The sequence below is a fragment of the Alosa alosa genome, chromosome 1 (assembly GCF_017589495.1).
Source record: "Alosa alosa isolate M-15738 ecotype Scorff River chromosome 1, AALO_Geno_1.1, whole genome shotgun sequence".
Taxonomy (NCBI): domain Eukaryota; kingdom Metazoa; phylum Chordata; class Actinopteri; order Clupeiformes; family Clupeidae; genus Alosa; species Alosa alosa.
The window spans coordinates 5893775-5916160 of NC_063189.1; the positions used below are offsets into that span (position 1 = coordinate 5893775).

At 40.0% G+C, this 22386-nt stretch overlaps 1 protein-coding gene across 3 annotated transcripts; it reads left to right on the forward strand.

Annotated features, from left to right (window-relative positions):
* The first annotated feature begins 472 nt into the window (after positions 1–472).
* On the forward strand, positions 473–19814 carry LOC125299958 (NACHT, LRR and PYD domains-containing protein 3-like). 3 transcript variants are annotated; one of them, XM_048251435.1, is made up of 15 exons: positions 473–962; positions 2077–2152; positions 2718–2828; positions 3240–3356; positions 4158–4238; positions 5849–5962; positions 7397–7472; positions 7571–7775; positions 11210–13016; positions 16590–16763; positions 17246–17413; positions 17797–17970; positions 18395–18568; positions 18797–18970; positions 19255–19814. In XM_048251435.1, the coding sequence occupies exons 2-15, from the start codon at positions 2103–2105 to the stop codon at positions 19259–19261; spliced, it is 3432 nt and encodes a 1143-aa protein (XP_048107392.1). In that variant the 5' UTR covers positions 473–962; positions 2077–2102; the 3' UTR covers positions 19262–19814. The 3 variants fall into 3 exon arrangements, with proteins under 3 accessions (XP_048107392.1, XP_048107393.1, XP_048107394.1); XM_048251436.1 differs by lacking the exon at positions 5849–5962; XM_048251437.1 differs by lacking the exons at positions 17246–17413; positions 17797–17970.
* The last annotated feature ends 2572 nt before the right edge of the window (positions 19815–22386 follow it).

The following is a 22386-nucleotide window of genomic DNA, read 5'->3' on the forward strand; positions in this document are numbered from 1 at the left end:
ACCTCAAACTGACATAGCCTACCTTGTGTGTAGAGAAAGCAAAAGCCAGATGTGTTTATTATTCATACTGTAATAATCTTGCAGAGTTGTCTCAGAATAGTTTAATTGGTTATGCATCAAAACATACATGCATATAATGTCGGGCCAGACCTGGCACTTATGCTCCAGCACTAAACATCTATGTGAGGCTGGATCTACAACACACACTAGTTAGACCCGGTTATGAACACTGTAATCAACTATAAACATAAACACGACAGTCAGGACGCACAACATTGGTAACTTGCATGGTTAACATTAACATTCAACATAACACATCAACCGCACAGCATCATGGGAGCACAGTCATCAACAGCTAGGCTCAGATCATTACAATACCATCAGTGTGTAGTTGGCACATTGTGTGCTTATTATTGTGATCGCTTGTGTTTACTGTTTGATATGAAAACACCATTTTTACGAAGGTGTGAAGAGTTAAGCAAGGTGTGTTAGCTTTTAACTTATGCCAAGTAAGGGATAACGGCCGCCAAGGTAACCTGTTATACGTGACTCATGGACAAGGGGAAATGCAATGCATCCCGAGTCACGCAGTGTCAATTTTCTTCCTGTTGAGATTTCTCCACCTTGGTTGATCCGAATTCAGTTATTTTTGCTGTATAAATGTTGTTATCAAAGTGAAATGGTTGCTGGCATAAGTCAGCGGCGTTAGTTTGAGCACATAATTGACGTTTAACATTCAATGTTAGTCAATGGGAGCCGAAAATCGGCCAATGGAGGCGTCCAAAGAATATTTATCCGGATGACGTGACAGCGGTTCATCCACGCCCCGTAAAAAAGCGCGTTTCAGGATAAACGAAAGTGCACTCTGAATCTATTTACCGGTTCTCTTCCTGTTCTCATTTCCGTGAGGAATCAGGGTTGATGATTTTCTCCGGTGGGAAAAAAATGTATTCGATGAAAATGTAAGTTTGGTCTTTGTCTACAAAATTGATAGCCTAAGCCTTTGTAATGTAGCCTATTTCAACGAAGTTGTATTTGTTGTAACGAAGCTGTATCCTAACCTGGGTTCTTTAGAAACAGTAAGCCACACCAGTTTTTTTCCGTATTGCACTTGTAGCCTATACAATTTTGCCAAGTTCACCGAGCTATTTAAAGGGTTGTGACAGACATACAATGATCTGACGGAAGTATAGGCTAGCAGAAGAAGGCAACATTGTAACTAATGTCGCTAAGGATTCAACAAATTGAATATGTATGGCTATGTGTAGCTGTACAATATAGCTGTATAATCCATATCAACACTCAGTCCACATGTGCAAGAAAAATTTGTATAAATGAGGAGTTTGCAACTGAACTTTGTACTAAACTGTAAATAAACTGTACTATGTCAATATTGCACACTTAGTTGCATTGCAAGAATGAGGTAGTTAGTGGACCAGTGCCTGAAACCTTTTCTAGTACAACATACAAACTATCATAATGTAGAGTTCACCACTATTGAAATACATGCAAAGAAAAAGTACTATTTAATTGTGATTTTATTGCGATTGTTGCCGGCCACAACCACTCCTCACAACCTCTGTCACTGAACACACCCGCAAATCCAAATCTCAGTTCCTCAGGGAAGAAAAGGGGTGCCACCCCAACACTGGCCCAGATAACAGCCTGTCATAGAACAGTAGGCTACACACATTGACCTGCCAACCATAACATTGTTCAACCACAACATTGCTCAACCTAGACACGTTACAATACAAACTATACGACCATAACATTGTTCAACGTACTGTAGACACGTTACAATAGAAACTATACGACCATAACATTGTTCAACCTGGACACGTTATACAAACTATACGAACATCAGCTTTGTGCACACAGACCTGATAGCATAGCGAGAAGACGCTCATGTGACAAAAATGCATATTCTGAAAGTGTACTGTATATGAAATGAAGATTTGGGAATTTTTGAAAAGTTACATTGCTGTGTACAGGTAGGACTCCTTATTTACTGCCATTGATCATCATCCAGCCTAACACCGTTATGTTGAAATAAATCACATCTTTTATACACAGGGAGTGACTGCAGGTCTAGCTCCAACATGAGTGAACATGGAGACTCTGGTGGTGGAGGGAGTCAAGGAAATACCAGGTGGTGTATTTGTGTGTGTGTGTGTGAATGAGAGATTGAGAGAGAGTGTGTGTGTGTGAGGGGCGGGTGGAGGTTGGGGTGTTGCAGAGCTACACACAATCTGAAGATATGTAACTAATGACACATATTGTATGTAGTAGACATGATCACTGCATCAACCTCACCAAGTCAATCACCACCACCTCATTTGCCAAAATTAATATACAGAGAATGTGCATGTTATAGTATAGTAAGTATATATACTCTTTTGATCCCGTGAGGGAAATTTGGTCTCTGCATTTATCCCAATCCGTGAATTAGTGAAACACACTCAGCACACAGTGAACACACAGTGAGGTGAAGCACACACAAATCCCGGCACAGTGAGCTGGCTGCACAACAGCGGTGCTCCGGGGGCAGTGAGGGGTTAGGTGCCTTGCTCAAGGGCACTTCAGCCGTTCCTACTGGTCGGGGTTCGAACCGGCAACCCTCCGGTTACAAGTCCGAAGCGCTAACCAGTAGGCCACGGCTGCCCAGAATCATGGATTCTGCTATCATGTTATCATGGATTGTTTTGTTTGTTCAGTCCGATCCAGAAACAAGGACCAAATTCACCCAGCTGTGTGTCCATGAAGAGTGACCAGTCAAAGGATCAGGACATCAACTTCAGTGGGGGAGACAGCTATCCTGATGCCAGGTATGGACCATGGTCTTCTGTCTTCACAATTTTTTTTTGTGCACTGTCCTTGTTCAAATAAATAAATTACAATTACAATGTTAGCCATGAAGGTATGGTGAACAAATGAAAATACCATATTTATGTGAAACTCTAAATTAAGAGATAGGAACCATGAACCATGTTATATGTGAAAAATGTGAAAAGATACTGGTGGACATCTGCTTTTTCAGTCAGTTAACACAGTTCAATATCTTTGTAATGTCAACAAAATTGCTCATACGGCACAGAAAAGTAATTGGTGCTTGCTTAGACATATCTCTCCGAGTTGTGAAATAAGTAGCACACGTACTGTATATCACATGCATGTCAGATAAAAAGCCTTTAACTGTATCCAGTTACGTACAGTATGTTTATTTTTAATTTGAAAAGTCGAACTCAGAAAGTGAGGCCAGACTCTCCTGCACCCAGCTGTGTGTCCATGAAGAGTGACCAGTCGAAGGATCAGGACATCAACTTCAGAGGGGGAGATGCTGTTTGTGATCTCAGGTTAGAATAACAGCTTGTGTCTGGACTTGCTTTGTGTAGGCCATTGGGGTATACTACGAAGCAAGTTAGACATATCTAGGCTATCTACACATATGGAAGCTACACAAAGCCTTAACTCGGGGTATAAGTTAAGTGATACTACGATACCAGTTATGTGATATATTTGTAAAACTAGGCTTTCAGCCCAGATCTGTGCACGTTCTTGGTGTTGGGGTGATGTTGGCCAATCGTGAAACGTGGAGACGTACAAGACCGCCTATATTAAAAACCGATTACTACCGCATTTATGAGCGATAGTCTAGACTGCGATCGGTTTTAGTGTCTAGCCTATAACATCAAATAAATCGATTGTCATCAGATGTTGTATGGTATGCATGTCCATAGTATTGGCATATTTGCATGCATTAAAGCGTCTGTGAGATCCAAAATGTTTGGAGAGTCGGAGCTCCACCTGTAAGATATGACAGAATCTTACATGTGAGAACTTTGTTTTTCAAGATAACTGATTGGTCAGTAGGTGGTAGTTTTACACGATTTTGAGCTATAACTTAGCACATAACCTGCTCCCGACCAGGTTTGGTTGGCAGCATAAGACACCATGGTGATACAGCGACGCTAAAACAGAGCCACTTTCGTGTCACAGCATACCCTGGCTTAGAGCGCAACATGCCTTGCTGACCCACTAATTGAGATTCGTAGTATAGCCATGGGCCAGTTTTGAGTTATAAATCCAACTCACCCCTTTTCTTTACAGTGGTAACGGTTGTATGCATCATCCTTTTTGCATGTATGTTTAATTAGGAGCAGCTTTACTTCAAGCGCTGTGTTCATGGAGATTGATCAGTCAAAGAGTTTCCGAAAAAGACACTGTCCTGACTCAAGGTATGAACAAAAATGCCAAAAGATGCAATTTTCAGGGAGAACATGAAAACATTAACCCTTAAAGGTGTAGGTTTTTGAACGTTCTAAGTTCCGCAACAATTGAAGGTTCTAAAATTCTATGTTGAATTCAATGAACCCAGATATTCTTTAGAATGTTCATTTCTCAACATTCCCACACCGGTTATTGTGGGAACTCCTTATGGGTTAATATTGTCTAATTAGTTCAAGTAATAATGTCAGTAGACATGTTTATAATGTGAATAGTTTAGGTATTATTATTATTATTATTTGTATTATTATTATTATTATTATTATTATTATTATTATTATTATTATTGTGTTGCTGTTCAAATGTATATGCTGATAGAGCTGCTTGATTGCACAGCTGATGAAGTATGTTCAAGGAAGCATCTTGTGTTTGTTGTGCTTTAGACCTCTTTCTGTTGATACTACTGTACTACCGTAATTTCCTGCCTATTAACCAAGGTTTATACATTGATTTTGCTAAATTTAATTCACTATAAGGTTAATATACAGGGGAGTGAATACCTTCATTTTCTTCATTCTTCTCTCTGATTAAAGTGCTGATCTGATTCTGATTAATTGGGCTATAGAGCTGTGGTTAATTCACGGGTGGGGTCAATACAGGTTTTGTCTTTTAATTTGCATAAAACACTACGATCGGGTTAGTACACAGGAAATTGCTGTATACATCTAGACCTAGTATAGATTCAGTATGAGTTGTGTGTATGACTTTTATGTTTTCACCTTTTTTGAAGCCGGTTCAATCAAAGAGATCCTGTTCATCTGTGCCCAGCTGTGTGTCCATGAAAAGTGACCGGTCAAAGGGTTACCCTATTGAATTTAAACATGAAGAACGTCCATTAACCCTTAAAGGTGTAGGTTTTTGAACGTTCTAAGTTCCGCAACAATTGAAGGTTCTAAAATTCTATGTTGAATTCAATGAACCCAGATATTCTTTAGAATGTTCATTTCTCAACATTCCCGTCACACCGGTGTGACGGTACTCCTTTAAGGGTTAATATTGTCTAATTAGTTCAAGTAATAATGTCAGTAGACATGTTATAATGTGAATAGTTTAGGTATTATTATTATTTGTATTATTATTATTATTATTATTATTATTATTATTATTATTATTGTGTTGCTGTTCAAATGTATATGCTGATAGAGCTGCTTGATTGCACAGCTGATGAAGTATGTTCAAGGAAGCATCTTGTGTTTGTTGTGCTTTAGACCTCTTTCTGTTGATACTACTGTACTACCGTAATTTCCTGCCTATTAACCAAGGTTTATACATTGATTTTGCTAAATTTAATTCACTATAAGGTTAATATACAGGGGAGTGAATACCTTCATTTTCTTCATTCTTCTCTCTGATTAAAGTGCTGATCTGATTCTGATTAATTGGGCTATAGGGCGCTGTGGTTAATTCACGGGTGGGGTCAATACAGGTTTTGTCTTTTTTAATTTGCATAAAACACTACACGATACGGTTAGTACACAGGAAATTGCTGTATACATCTAGACCTAGTATAGATTCAGTATGAGTTGTGTGTATGACTTTTATGTTTTCACCTTTTTTGAAGCCCGGTTCAATCAAAGAGATCCTGTTCATCTGTGCCCAGCTGTGTGTCCATGAAAAGTGACCGGTCAAAGGGTTACCCTATTGAATTTAAACATGAAGAACGTCCTGATCCCGGGTACACTGAAAGCCCAGTCAAGTTGAATAAACTTAAAATATTTGAGTCAATCAGTTTAAGCTAAAAAAAAACCCATTTAATTTGGGTGCTGGTAACTCCATTATGTAAGGAATAACGGCCACTGAGGTGTCCTGCTGTACGGAATTAACCCTTAAAGGTGTAGGTTTTTGAACATTCTAAGTTCCGCAACAATTGAAGGTTCTAAAATTCTATGTTGAATTCAATGAACCCAGATATTCTTTAGAATGTTAATTTCCCAACATTCCTGTCACACCAGTGTGACGGTACTCCTTTAAGGGTTAATGAACGAGGCAAAGCAAAGAACTTCCCCACACGCAGCGGATTAGAGTTTCCTCCACCAAGTCCATTCATTTCGTATAACGGGACACCTCGAAGGACAATGTCGTTGGGTTTATAGACCTCTGAAGTTTGCCTACAAAAAAGCTACCATCTTTGTCCAAATAAGGAGATCCGGTATCTTGAGATTTTCCCTATGGGAAAATAACATGGGGATTTTGAATTATCGCACCTGTTAAACTCTCGCGGGGAAGAAGAAATCGGAAATGCAGACATTTTGCTCTACTCACTTTTGTCCTGTCCCTTCTAGTAGATACTGTGATCTTCGGTACGTGAAGATGGCACACTTTGATTGTTGCTACCTCAGAGCTAACTTGCAATGCAACTTGCCATAGGTAATTTCAATTAACACCCGGATCTCCTTATATGAGCAAAGATGGCAGCTTTGGTTCCTTTTTGGGGCAGCCGTGGCCTACTGGTTAGTGCTTCGGACTTGTAACCGGAGGGTTACCGGTTCGAACCCCGACCAGTAGGAAACGCCTTAAGTAAGGTAAGTAAGGCCCTTGAGCAAGGCACCTAACCCCTCACTGCTCCCCGAGTGCCGCTGTTGTAGCAGGCAGCTCACTGCGCGGGAATTAGTGTGTGCTTCACCTCACTGTGTGAGCTGAGTGTGTTTCACTAATTCACGGATTGGGATGCATGCAGAGACCAAATTTCACTCACGGGATCAAAAGAGTTTATGTACTTATACTTGTAGGTGAACTTCAGAGATCTACAAGGCCAAAACTGTGTTTTGGGCAAGCGCATGAAAAATATTCAACTAATCAAATAATAACGTTCTTTTTAGTTTTCCCAATAGAATGTTTCCCCTGACCAGACTCTATTTATGAGCATTTACTAACATTGAAGTGCTTTTACCCACCAGCACATGTCAAACCTCACACATGTCAAACCTCACATAAACACAACCCTTATCCAACATTACATTAACAGATACAAATCTTGTATTTTAACTCTCAATTTACTTTTCAACTTACAGTACTTAGTGTTGGCGTTCACGTTTACAGATGCCATAGACATATAAATGCCTTAGACATTTAACTATGTTGGCTAACTCTTGCTGCCCTTGTATTTCAGCATCCAACAGGAAGAGCAAAGAGTTAATCCATCCTTGAGCAGATCTTATGAAAATGAGTTGTCGACTGTATTCAAGGTGTGTGTGTGTGTGTGTGTGTGTAGGAAATTAAACATAAAAAGTTGTCAAGGACAGGACATTTTTGAATACACTGGAATTATTTGATTTTCAATCAGGAGCTTGAACACAAAGTCGTCACTTTCATGAAGAATGAACTAAAGCGACTCAAGAAGCTCTTGAGTCATGATTACCCAGAATCCCCTTGTGGTGAGGAGGAGGATGAGCAGGACCAGAGAGATGCAAGAGATGGAGCTCTGAAGATCGCAGTGCACATCCTGAGGGACATGAACCAGGAGACCCTCGCTCAGCAGCTGGAGCAAAGTGAGATATTCACTCAATACTGATTTACTGAACTTTCTACTTTGTTAATACAACAACTGGACCCATATACTCAGCGATACCATATAGCAACACTTACAACAAGTCTTACTGATCCTAGCACTCACCAGCCGTTTTAAACTGACAAGTAACTGCTAAAAACAGCACTCACCAACGCACTTATTCTTACTGTACTCTAATGTTTTTTTGAAACTGTCCTAAAATTGTGAGAATTGTTCTAAAACTTACTGTTTACCATGTTGTTAGTCGCTTTGGTTAAAAAGCGTCAGCCAAATGTAATGTAATGTAATGTAATATACTCGTACTCAAAAAAAATTCCCCAATGCCACTCACCGATACTTACACAGCATCCCCTAAAAATCATAGTAGCCGCTATGCTTACATGAAGCCTACTCGCAATGCTTACTGTACAGTATATAAGTCTTGCACTTGAAAAACATACAACTAGCTAGATTCATGTATCTGCGTTGAGTATATGCAGCTAATATGTATGGTTTTCTGTTTTACAATAGCTCAGCTAAACTATGCATGTGGCATGAGTGTAGCCTAGTTGTTGTTGTGCGTTGCTGGTGTGTTAGTGTAGCTCTGTACTTCGCGCTAGTAGTTTCTGTTTCAGTAGATAAATCTGATTTGCATAGAGTTTTGTTAGCACACATTTTGGTCAATTATACTGAGAAAGAAATATTACCTTCCCTGCCTTTATTTCAGTCCAGATCGTCACGTTAGTCGGATCATTATACAGTATGCTCCAAGACCAAAGTCAGGGCCCAATTCACTACTTCTATAGCCAGATCCAAGACAGAGTGCGTGAAATCACCACTTTATTCAATGGCCAATAGTAGACAATGCATAAGTCTCGTTCACAAACTCTGCTTTGGCAGAAATTAGTAGCCGGCAGAAGCATCTTCTCCCTTTTCCTCTCTCGCTAGGTGGCCGCTCGCTCTACGTTCTTAAAGGAGCCACCCAAATTTTACAAAGGTCCCTACAGTAGGGTTACGTGGAATCCTGTTTGGTTGCCCTATCCGATTTTACTGAGAGACAGTGCAAAATAGTCTAGTTTGATTAATTAAGATATGGAAACAGTGCCATTGTAGAGGCTTGTTTTAGACAGAATTGTTTGTTTATTTTTGGTTTGAAATGGCCTGCTATTATATATTTAATTTGATACTCATTATTATATATATTTATTTTAGGCTTATTGTAACAATCAGAGCAGAGACAGAAATTAATTGCAATTTTATGCTAGTTATTTTGTGGTAGAAATATTGGTATCGGTACTCGGTATCGGCAGGTACACAAATGTAAATCCTTGTACTCGTATCGGTTTGAAAAAAAAAATGGTATCGGGACATCCCTAGCAGGCTTGGAATTTCAACATTCTGGGGGCAAGGCCACTTGGCCTTCAGTTGGGCATATTTGGTGGAGGGCACAAAGGCCACATGTCAGGGCACTAAGGCCAACGTTAACTATACAGTAGTAGGCTATAAAAATGATCAAAGTTGTATTTAGCCTATTCACTGCAGTAGAGCTGCATCACTGTATGAAACATTACAAAAACATGAAACATGACACATTACATATAACTGTAAATCATCTGATCATCTAATATTAACAGATATCTAGGCTATATTTAACATTTATTTGATATTTGGCCTGTTATGAAATCATGTATTGAACAATTTAAGCACAGCTCAGCTTTAAGAAAGTCAAATAGCCTAGATGCATGCTTAGCATTTTGTGATCATTAAGGCTACTTTCACAAACTCTTAGTCAGCTGTCCTCTGATTTACCGATATCTAGGCGACATTTGTAATATTTATTTTGTATTTGGCCCGTTATGAAATAATGTGGAACAATTTAAACACAGTGTAAAACTTAAAGCCCAAATTTGGAGACATCCATGTATGTTGAAATTTACTGCAAATTCAAAACGGGATTACTCTGGAACGGCTAACTGTACAGGGGACCGCTTTACAGCTTTGTGTTCGGTAAGGTCTGCTGTTTATTCTGATATATGGTTTGTCATGTGTTAAACGAGGGGTTCGTGAAGTACTCCGCTGAGATGAATGGGTAGGGAGATGGACGCAAAACCTTCAGTAGAATTTATGATTATTGAATGATGATATTTACTTTTCTCGCGAACCGTTCATCACAGCAATTAGCGGCTGACATCGTTTAAAAGCTGAGAAAAAGCTCTTTCGTGTGATACTTGTGATGTCTGTGTGATGAGTAGGCTACTTCGCAAGTAGTTCAACTGAGAAGAATGGGTGAAATTGGGCGCACTTTCTTTCTTGGCGCTAACTTTCTCCACTAAATTAATTTTAACTGTGAATGCTAAGATTGTTTTGACAGGCCATAGGCTAAATATATATCGCTATTAGTAGGACGCAAAGCAGAATATTGAAAGAAGGGGGCACCAAGGCCACCGTGGCCTGTAAACCTCTGATTTTCAAAGGGGCGTCACGGCCAACGCAAGGGGCTACGACGGCCATGGCCGTCATGGCCGCCGTGAAATTCCTACCCTGATCCCTAGTATAAACATATTTACTTCAGGGATATCAAAGCTAACAAGAAAAACAGATAATTCAGAATTTATTTCTGTTTTAATGCTCGCGACCACATCGTAAATTGGGGAATACGTCACTTAAGCCCTCAGTAAAACTAATCTGATCAACTTCTGATGAGATAAAAAGTTATCTCATCAAAAGTTATCTCATCAGAAGTTGAGTCTGGCAACACACCATTTGGATTTGATTAAGGAGGCGTGTTTCAACCTAGCCTGGAAGCCAGCCGCCCACAAAATGTAAGGATGTCAAATGCCTTAATGGCTGTGTACTGTGCATCTTTCAAAGTTATCTCACTGTCAATATCTTGTGTAACAGAACATCTTGCTTCTCCAGCGGCAGCTCAGATGACGTGGATGACTGATTGAGTGTTGTCCTTCTGTCAGTCATCGTATAATGCCCGCCAAAATGATTTGATTGGCCAGGACACATCTAGACTTCGCAATGGAGCGACTCCTGACCAAATTTCCTGCCCTCAAATGTTGTGGCCAGGTTAATTTAGAGCTGACTTCCAGGCTAGGAAAAAAAAAAACAGAAATCATAACTGTTCAGAAATATTATGATATCCTGTTACCATTAGCAATCATTTTTCATAGCTCCTACATAGATGTGGGTCCGGTGCTACCATTCTTACAACTGCATAACATTTACCGGAAATAGTCACTAAACAAAGACTGTCAAGATTACTGACAGGATTTGACATCTGTCATGACATGTTAAACATTCTTATGACCAAACACTACTGCAACGTTCTCACTTCACTCACTTATGCCATTCAACCTAATCATATACCTTATATCTAGATGGACTGCTTCTTATGCCATCCGACCTAATCATACACCTTATTTCTAGATGGACTGCTTCTTAGATGTCAACAACAGCTCAAATACAGGCTGTCAAAGAAGTTTGAGAGTGTATTTGAAGGCATCCCAAAGCAGGGAAACTCGATTTTTCTGCAGAAGATCTACACAGAGCTCTACATCACAGAGGGGGAAAGTGTAGCGGTCAATACCGAACATGAGGTCCGACAGATTGAGATGGCATCCAAGAGACAAGTAACAAAGGGGGACACACAAATCAAATGTACTGATATTTTCAAGCCCTTACCTGGACTAGACAAACCCATCCGAACGGTGCTGACAAAGGGATTGGCTGGCATTGGGAAAACGGTCTCTGTCCAGAAGTTCATTCTGGACTGGACTGAAGGAAAAGCCAATGAGAAACTTCTCTTTATATTTCCCCTTCCTTTCCGGGAGCTGAACCTGATGAAGAACAAGACATACAATTTGATGGACATCATCCATCACTTTTTCAGTGAAACAAAAGGAGTCACCCTCTCTAACCAGAACAAACACAACATTGCTTTCATCTTTGATGGTCTAGACGAAAGCAGATTTCCTCTGGATTTCCAGCATAATGAGTCCATCTACAATGTCACAGATCATGCTACAGTTGACGTCCTTCTGACAAACCTCATCAAGGGGAACCTGCTTCCCTCTGCGCTTGTATGGATCACCTCCCGACCAGCAGCAGCCAATCAGATCCCTCCTGAGTGTGTTAACCAGGTGACAGAGGTACGAGGTTTTAATGACCCACAGAAGGAGGAGTACTTCAGGAAGAGAATCACAGAAGAGGAGCTGGCCAACAGAATCATCACACACCTGAAGTCATCCAGGAGCCTCTACATCATGTGCCAAATTCCAGTCTTCTGCTGGATGGCAGCCACTGTTCTGGAGAGCATCCTGACTGAAGCAGAGAACGGAGAGATTCCAAAATCTTTAACTCAAATGTACACACACTTCCTGATCATACAAACAAAACACATTAGTCAGAAGTATGAAAAACAGGAAGCAGATACACTCTGGAACTCGAACACCATTCTGTCCCTGGGGAAACTGGCTTTTCAGCAGCTGGAGAAGGGTAATCTGATCTTCTATGAGGAGGACCTGAGAGAGTGTGGCATTGATGTCAGAGAAGCATCAGTATACTCAGGGATGTGCACCCAGATCTTCAGAGAAGAGGCTGGACTGTTCCAGGGGAAAGTTTTCTGCTTTGTTCATTTGAGCATTCAGGAGTTTCTAGCAGCTTTATATGTGTTCTTGCACTTTGCCATGAGAGAGCGTAGTATGCTTGACCAACACCAAACGTCTCAACTTCATTCACTGTTCAGTGCTAACAGTCTTTATGAGCTTCACCAGTCTGCAGTGGACCTGGCCTTAAAAAATGAAAATGGACAGTTGGACCTTTTCCTGAGGTTTCTCTTGGGTCTCTCACTGGAGTCCAATCATAAACTATTACAAGACCTGCTGCCACAGACAGGAAGCATTTCACTGAACACAGAGGAAACGGTCAAGTACATCAAGCAGAAGATCAGAGAAGCTCCCGACCCAGAGAGATGCCTCAACCTGTTCCACTGCCTGAATGAACTGAATGACCACTCTCTGGTGGAGGAGGTCCAGAGTTACGTGAGGAAGGGAGATGAACTCAGAGAGGATCTCTCTCTTTCCCAGCTGTCAGCTCTGGCCTTCGTGCTGCTGATGTCAGAGCAGGAACTGGAGGAGTTTAACCTGAAGGATTATGGACGATGTAGTTCACCTGCCAGATCAGATGCAGGTCTGCTGAGGATGTTGTCAGTGGTCAAAGCATCAAGAAGAGTCCAGTGAGTATTACACTCTTTGAGTTAGTGATAATATAGTATATGTATTATAGCTTGAATTGCACTGTGCAGTAACATTACAAAAGTACCGCAATACCCTGACATTAAAAACATCACAATTTCTATTTTATTAGTATTAATAAGGTTAAGAATGACAGTGTTGTTTTGTGAAAGATGCATTTATTTAGTTATTGCTTTTACAGTATTTCAGTGTGTCCAAGGCATGCTTCTAGTGCCTCCCGGCCCAATAACGGTTTTTCTCCAAACACAGAGCTCACAAGCTGCAGCTGTCGTGTGAAAAATAAGAAAAACAAGACATAGCTGCTTGTATAGGTGATGCTGTGGATCGGCGGAGTACCAAATTAGAGCCCGACCGATAAAGGATTTTTTGAAGGCCGATACCGATACAAATATTTGTTGATTTAAAAATCCGATATATTGGATGGGTCTTAAATATTTTTTTAGTCATGCCACTGCGGAAATGCAGGCAATCTGTTCTGCCAGGTCGAATATTCTCGGTATGGTCTGCGTTGTCTATGGTTAGGTCAGAGCCCGTTTGTCTACTGTGCAGCTTTTAATGACGTGAAATACTTGCTAATTTGGTGTCATCAAACATAGTCATACAATTATGTGCGTGTGGTATGAGCCTACATTTAATGCATACGTGTGCACGTCTGCGAGAAAAACTGAAACCAATCGATAACGTTGGTAAAGCAAAGCTCCGCTTCAACCCGTTGGGCGGCTACGAGGTAACAACATTTAAACAAACGAACTTGATTCCTTTGGATAATACACTGTCTAGTCTAGCATTGAGTATTGTAGGCCTATAGTCAGATTTGAATATAATGTGGCCAAAAGCTATTGTAGACTAATTATTCTTCCTGTTTAATAAATATCTCCAAATCAGTGATTTACATCTATCTGCTCTGCTGTTTACCATACACAAAAACTGGTATTGTATTTCCTGAATCCTTACATTCAGACATTCAAATGAAATTTCGTTAAAAAGCATGTAGCCTAAATATTTTCTCCATTTGCCTACTAGTGTATGCTGCTAGGGAAGCATCCTAGAACAATGGCACCCATATAGGCCTAGTTGCTGTTGTTTTGGGAAGTACTTTTTCTCATGCAAGCATCATGCAAACATGCAGAGTAAAGCAATTAAGCTATTGTAATTATATTTTACATTAGTAAAGCGGTCCTCTGATATGCATGTTTTCACACTTTGACTGCTTCGAAGTGCATGCATAACAATATACAGTAGCATAACAATAATAAGTATATAATAATTGTGATAATGATAATCATAAGGATATTTTTATGTACCCATATAGATACATTTATAGACCCATCCTTAGACTGGGGGTTGGGTTCATCTTGGTGTGCCCTATGACCCCAAAGTCTGCCATGACTAGGGCTCAGGTCAAATAAGTGAAAACCGATTATGTCATTTTACCATAGGCCTACTGTTCATTTTGAACAGACATCAGTGTGTGAACTTGGAGAGAGTGCTGTATATTTCCACTTTTCCATCGTAAGTTTGGTCTTATTTTTCACTTAGAAGTGGTATTAAAAGGTATTAAAGTCTTAAATTTAAGTTGACACTTTGGAAATCTATTAAAGTTCTGATAAATAAAATGTATAAAAATAGAAACTTAAGATATGAAACTTAGTTTTTTGAACAAAAACATAATAACAACAACAACCAAATCAAAGTTACCAGTATTAAAAGACTTAAAGTGTCATAAATATAACTTTGAACTAAGACTTAATAATTACAAAAAATAATGATGACATTATTACGATCATCATCATTTGTATTATCATTATCATGATAGGTCACTCTTAAATGTTTGAGTGTGCGTGTGTAATAATTAGTCCCTATTGCCTTATAAGCTACCTTATAATTACAATGTTAGCTTGCTTATCCCTTTACCTGCACTTTTAAAATTATTTCCAAACTACACCAAACCATTTTGAATCATCAGTTGCTGCCTGCCTTCTAAAACCTACTATTTAGTGATCTAAATCCATTATGTAACTTGTTAATGCTGCGCCTGAACTACAGTCTGAAACGCACACTTGGCGTCATTGGATTTCACACACGTGTAAAAGAAAAGCCAACTTTTATGCACAAGCTACGTTTTGCACAAGCTATGTTTGATACTTTTTCTCTATGTCTACATGTTCACTCCTCGCACGTCTAACTTACATTTTACAATGCAGGGACTGTAACTACAGATATACTAGTTATAAATCATTACTTTATTTAGGCAGAATGTGTTCGTTGTGGTTTCCAAGCTCATTAATGTTAACGTTAGCGGTCTTCCACTGATATCCATGGCATTAGCTAGCTTTGTGGTTAGCTGGTCTATGATGAGCCCTAATTTAGCAATGGATAACGTCATACTGCAAATTGTAAAACATACGCTTTCAAAATAACAGGCTGGGGAGAGATGATACGTCTCACTGCTATAACTGTCACGCTATTCAAGAAATACATCTTCAGTCACATTGTCAAAAGTTAAAAGGACAGACAGTCAACTACACTCTAACAACGTAACGTAATTACTAGCTAATTCCGCTTCACTCAGCTTATTTAACAGAAGCAAAACTGGACATTGTTTTCACGAATTTTGTCATGCTTATTTGAGTTAAGAGAACTTTTAATTGTTATTTCAAGCAATGTATGTCTCGGGACCAAATCACCATGAACACACTTCACTTCCCTCTGCCCGACTCTGGCTGGATCAGCAGCATGTTAAAGCGCAAACTGCCTGTCGCGGGAGCTGAAAATGGCACATTGCGTTTTTCGTGTCATGCATATGCATTCATGGGAGGATCCAGGGGAAAGTGGGAGCTTGGCGTAAAGAGATGGGAGGGGAAGCGTAAAGAGCGCCTAATTATGTATTCTGCGGTATGTACAAAGACTGCTCGTGAAGGTGCATGTCTATTCTGCACCTAAATACTTCCGCCTTGTAAAAGCAGGTGTTAATCCAAAGTGCAGTTCAATGCATCGAAAAGAGAACCTTTCAAAGACAACAGAATCGCTATTTAGAGCACCAATTTTGTAAGTATTTGTACTATCAAAAGCAACCTTAACTTTCGTTGGCCTTTCGAATGTCTTACTTTCACTTTCACGTCATTCACTTAAACTTTCCTACTTGCTAGATCTTCCATAGCCTACGTGCACAAGTAGTTTGAGTAGAACTGTTCTTCATTATCTCCCTGCTTGTTAACATCTTATCATGTATGGTATTATTTCATGATCACTAAACGTTTGATTCTTTTTAATGTTGTCATCAGTTAACTTCATTCAACTGCGCTTGATTGTAGGCTCTGCCGTTCAGTTGTGGACGTTCGTAAATTGCGATAATGGGCGGAGAAAGGCGCAGTTTACACTATGGATTAAAAGTTTGATAAATACGACGGAAACTTGGGTCTGACAGCGTTCGCAATCTGTGGTTTGTCCATGGTGCTGATAATGCTACGTTCGCAAATGTACGTCTGGCCCCTGTGGCGATTCTCTTAATTCAATTGATTTTGATTTTTTAATTTGTGTGTGTGCGTCTACAGGTTGAGGTGTTGTAACCTGACAGAGAACAGCGGCACAGCTTTGGCTTCAACTCTTAGCTCAAACACTTCCGATATGAGACATCTAGACTTGGCTTATAATAATCTGGGAGATTCAGGAGTGGAGCTGCTTTCTACTGGTCTGGAACAGGCCAAGTGTGAACTGGAGACACTGGAGTAAGTCTGTCAATATGGTGCCCTCCAAGTTTATTCGCACCCCTGGTAAAGTTAACTAAAAACAGGTATAAAAAAATCATTCTTTTGTGATTCATTGTAATCTCACAATGAAACCTAATGAGGTTGATTATGATGAAGTCATAACCTTATAAACTACAGTTAAGCCAAGGGGACACCATCAGTTTCGCATGCAATGTCATCACCATGCCCCCTCACTGGATCTATCAGTGTTTTAACCTTTTGTGTTCAGACATACACTCATCCGAGTAAACTCATTGTGTTCACACATACAGCTTTTGAACCTCGGATCATGTCCGGAGTCCAGTGCATGTTTGAATAGGGGTTCTTTCTCCATCTCTCTCTCTCACACTCTCTCTCTCACTCACTCACTCCCTCACACACAAATCTGGACTATTTTTTTATTAGACTATGTGTGTATATAAAATTGTGTTTATTTTGCATTTTAATGTGTGTGTCTCCAGACTGAAGAGTTGTAACCTCAAAAAGAAGAGCTGTGTAGCTTTATCTTCAGCTCTCAGAACAAACCCCAATCTGAGACAGCTGGACCTGAGTGGCAACAATCTGGGAGACTCGGGAGTGGAGCTGCTTTCTTCTGGTCTGACACACAAGTGTAGACTGGAGAAACTGGTGTAAGTCTACAAGTGTGTGTGTGTGTGTGTGTGTTTCTCTCTCTGAATGAACTAAGATTAAATGCATTTTAGGTATTTTGGCCTTTTGAGTATGGAAAATCACCTTGAAAAGTTGAAAATCTGTCAAAACAAAAATATTTCATCACATTGTAGTTATGTACCCTGTCTTTGCACTAGTATGTTGCTCACAAAGCAAACTGTCTTGGCATGATCGCCTGGTCAAGCAGGATTCAGCACTACTGGGCAGCAGGATTTGGGCAGATCAAGCATGATATAAGTGTATTTTAATGATGGCATGACATTGATGGATAGATTCATTGTGTGTATCCTGAAGCTGTGCTGTCTGCCTTCTAAGACATTTCTTTGAATGTGTGTGTCTACAGGCTGAGGGGCTGTAAACTCACAGAGAGGAGCTGTGCAGCTTTATCTTCAGCTCTCAGCTCAAACTCTTCCAGTCTGACACAGTTGCACCTAAGAGGTAATTATCTGGGAGATTCAGGAATGGAGCTGCTTTCTACTGGTCTGACGCATCCAGACTGTAGACTGGAGACACTGGAGTAAGTCTGTTAGTTTTGTTACTGTGTGTTCTGACACACAGATACACTCTTTCTCTCAATTCAATTCAATTCAGATATGCTTTATTGGCACAACATATCATATGATTTGTCAAATCATTCACAGGAATTAAAAAATAAACAAACATATACAAACATTGTTACACGTCATCAATACACTGTAAATTCTATTAATTTGCTATAGATAGATAGATAGATAGATAGATACTTTATTGTTCCCTAGGGGAAATTCAATATTCATGTATAAGTGTGTGTGTGTGTGTGTGTGTGTGTGTGTGTGTGTGTGTGTGTGTGTGTGTGTGTGTGTGTGTGCGCAGTACACACATAGAGCCTCCCTCTCTTTCTCTCTCTCTGTGTTTCTTGTGTGTTTCCTTCACATTCATGCGTGCTAAAATGTTGTCTACAGGCTGAGAGGTTGTAGCCTCACAGAGAAGAGCTGTGCAGCGTTATCTTTAGCGCTCAGCTCAAACTCTTCCCGTCTGAGACAACTGAACCTGAGTTACAATGATCTGGGAGATTCAGGAGTGGAGCTGCTTTCTACTGGCCTGGAGAATCTATACTGTAGACTGGAGAAACTAGAGTAAGTCTGCCAGTCTCTCTCCCTCTCTCTTACTCTCTCTCTCTCACTCTCTCTCTTTCTCACACACACACACACACACACACACACACACACACACACACAAAAAGACGGTTACTTTTGTTTATTATCAACATTTTTGTTTTGGGCATAGCATGCATACACCTAGCCAGGATTCTCCTGCATCTATGAAGTCCTGTATGAAGTACTATTGAAACATGTCTCTCTTAGGCTGCAGTACTGCAAGCTTACAGGAAAGAGCTGTTCGTCTCTGGCTTCTGCTCTCAAATCAAACCACTCCAGTCTGAGAGAGCTGAACCTGAGGTACAACTGGCTGCTAGAGTCTGATGTGGAGCTGCTTTCTTTCCTTCTGAAAGATCCTACATACAAGATCACTGAACTACAGTAAGTAATGATCAGATTTTGACAGTAGATAGATATACTAACATTCCATGTTATCCACTGGGGATGTCAAAGTTTGTCAGTTAGTTCACTTATTGTCTTCATGTATGATGTATCATCTTGACAGAACTATTGTAATCTCTGTGATGTGTGAAAATAGTGATGTGTAAAATGTTTTCAAGTGGAGAACCTTTTAATTAAAGCAAATTGAATTACTCTGGATCAGAGCTGTTTTCACATGTCTGTGTTGGCTGAGGATGACTTAATCTGCCAAATCACCTCAACAGATATTAACTGGGGGAGCCATCCGTCTGATTGGAGCAGAGCTGCTGCAAAAGCTGTCGTTTCCAGACACTCAGGACCTGTTGATCAGTCAGCTGCCCCACTTATCACCGAGATGTGGCTACCTGTTTACTGCTACACTTTAATGTGTTTTGTAGTTGCATCTCTAATGTCACTCTGGGAGAAAAACACTAAATGTCATTCAAACATGATTTATTCAGTGTGTATATAGTGTTGTCTGTGTATACTACTGTATGTACCATGAGAGGGATACACAGGGATACATTGTGTGCAGGCTGTGGTTTTCAGGGAATGATGGATTCCTCAACATTGGAAGACTTGATAGATGATGATGGATGACTGCATTATAATATTTTAATCATTTTTTTATTTTATTTTCTTGTTTCTGTTTACCTCTGTATATCATGTTGTTTTTGTCGACTTTGTTGAATTTTGTTGAATCGTGTGTGTTTGTATGGCTGCTATCTTGGCCTTGTCTCTCTTGCAAAAGATGTTTTTCATCATTACTTCCTTGTAAAAAAAAATATAAATGAAGTAAACTAAATCCAAGTAGACTGATGTAGTGATTAAGGTCCTTCTTTCTGACAGACAGACCAGTACTGACAGGTGACCTAGAAGAGCAACTGACAGACGTGGGGAGCGTTTCTCTATGGCAAACATTTACCACAAGGGGGGTCAGAGAGCAGTATACGTGTGGTCATCTCGTGATCATCTAAGGGTGTTGCAGTTCAAAACATTAGAACACTTGAAATGCCAGTTGAATGCTCATGTCATTTCAAAACAAACATAAAAGATAGTCTTGTGAAAAGCTATATGCCTCCTGTACAGAACAACACCTGGCTAGGCAAAAAAAGAGGTAACTATAAGTGTGGAAACTGTAATCACTGTAACAATATGGTCAGGACCAATATTTTTACAGATGTGACATCCAATCGTAAATAGTATACACTCATTTATTAATTGCAATACCTCATTTGTTGTCTATAGACTTGAATGTCCCTTTGGCTGTTTTTATATTGGAAGAACCAAGCGGAAGCTTAAAGAAAGATATATGCTATAAGAACAAGCAACCACCAATACCCTATGGCTCTACATTACAAAGAGGCGAACCATGGAAGTAGCGATGATACTCTAAAAATCTTTGGGATAGAACATGTTAAAATATCACCAAGAGGGGGGATAGACTAAAAAAAACTTTTGCAAAGAGAATCCTTTTGGATTTATACTTTAAAAGCTAATCAATACCCTGGTCTAAACTTAGTAACTGACTATACACACGTCAATGTTTTGCTATATGTGTATCTATATTGATATTTTAAAGTGTATCTTAATGTGTAAAGTTAGTTAATAAGAAATATTGAAAGTGCGAAATCATTTAACATCTGAGACTGCACATATTTATTAGATTAGAAATGAAATCTTTTCCACAATGTAACCTGTATCTGTAACTTGTCTTATATAATGTAACTTGTTACTATATGTATCCATTTATAGTGATATTTCAAACTGTATCTTGATGTGGGAATTGGTAAAATGTGATTTGTCTTATCTAAAGTAACTTGTAATTGCTCTCTGCCAGGTGACACCTGTGCAGATGAGCACCTATGCTTCTAGGTCATGTGACCACATGCAGACATACAGCATGTAGTCTACGGACTGCCATTTTGAATTTGCCCTGAAGAAGGCCACAGAGGCCGAAACATGTTGGCAAGTTTTTTAATGGATAGCCAAGTTTAAAATAAAGGCTTTTTAATTTATATTCCTTGTGAGTGCCTCAGAATTACTGTTTATTTCGATAACATGTAAAGTGTTGCCTGTGTTCAAAGCAGTGAAGATAATCAAAAGCAATGCTTACCTTGTCCTGTGACTCATAACCTCCTAAGCCTTCTGTTGTTTTTTGGTCTCACAGACCCCAAACACATTTCAAGCAAAAATATGATCAGTGGTGCTTTGGGTCAGTTTGACCCCTATTTGGTTAATAAACACTTTTGGCCGGAATATAATTTTTGGATGGCAAAACGTGGAAATATTGTTGATAGTGAAATAATCTATACATTTACATCAATTTTGTACCATATGAAAATGGGAGGGATAGGAACTACTGGCAGATTCTTGGCATACCATGCTTGTGTACATTTTAATTACATTTTCCATGCAATGTCCTGTGGAAAATGTATAACCTCTGCAATTTGTGATCACATGATTGAATCTGATAGCAGCCCTGTGCCTCTGCTGCCTCCTCCAACGCTGCATTGCTGTGGCAGCTCTGTTGGCTCTGTGCCAGGACAGGTGAGGTGAGATGAGCCTGGGACAGGTGAGATGAGCCTGGGACAGGTGAGGTGAGCCTGACTGCGATCATATGCTGTTGTCACCTGAACAGGATGTAAACGCACATCTTGTGAGGTGGTCACCAATGGTATACAGTGGGCATCGCTTTCAAATGGCCACTTCAGTCGCGCATTACGAGGCGAGCCTGTTGCATTTAGTTAGATGTCCGAGTCACGCATAATGTTTGAAAACCACTGGCTCGTAATCACAATAATGTAATGATCTGAGCTGTTGATGACTGTGCTCCCATAATGCTGTGCAGTGTATGTGTGTGTGTGTGTAATGTTGATGTTGGTTTTAGTATGAGTAATTGCGTTTACCTTGTCATGTATGTGTTAGCTGGTATAGTCTTTCTTTATGTTGTACCTCATGTGTTTACCCCGTGTTTTGTATGTGACTACCCTGTTTGTGTATCGTGCTTGTTTAATTGACCTCCTTTGTTTTGCCTGTGTAATGACGTTCGTGTGTTTTGGTGCGTAACCAATAAAACCATTTTGAGACAACTTTGCAAGATTGTTACATTGGTGTCAGGAGTGGGATGACGACCCCTACTGGACGGGAGGAGAAAGCTGCAACTGATGCCCTGGCGATGATGAGTTTCCTGCCAGTGTTGCACACGGCGGGGAAAACAGAGCATGAAGTGCGGAGAACTGGCGCGACGAAGAACTCTCCAACTCGTTCCACACAAGTCCGCAGGAAGCGAACTCGCAAAGAGTACTCGTCATACCAGACTCCGCCCCTCCCCACACAAGCCCGCGAAACTCAAGCCCGCGAAAACAACAGGTCTC

Excerpts from the sequence above, each read along its gene's own strand:
- LOC125299958 (XM_048251435.1), top strand. The coding sequence starts at position 2,103 with ATGAGTGAACATGGAGACTCTGGTGGTGGAGGGAGTCAAGGAAATACC. Across the intron at positions 7,473-7,570 it reads AGTTGTCGACTGTATTCAAG|GAGCTTGAACACAAAGTCGT; the intron begins GTGTGTGTGTGT and ends ATTTTCAATCAG. Across the intron at positions 17,414-17,796 it reads TGTAGACTGGAGAAACTGGT|GCTGAGGGGCTGTAAACTCA; the intron begins GTAAGTCTACAA and ends GTGTGTCTACAG.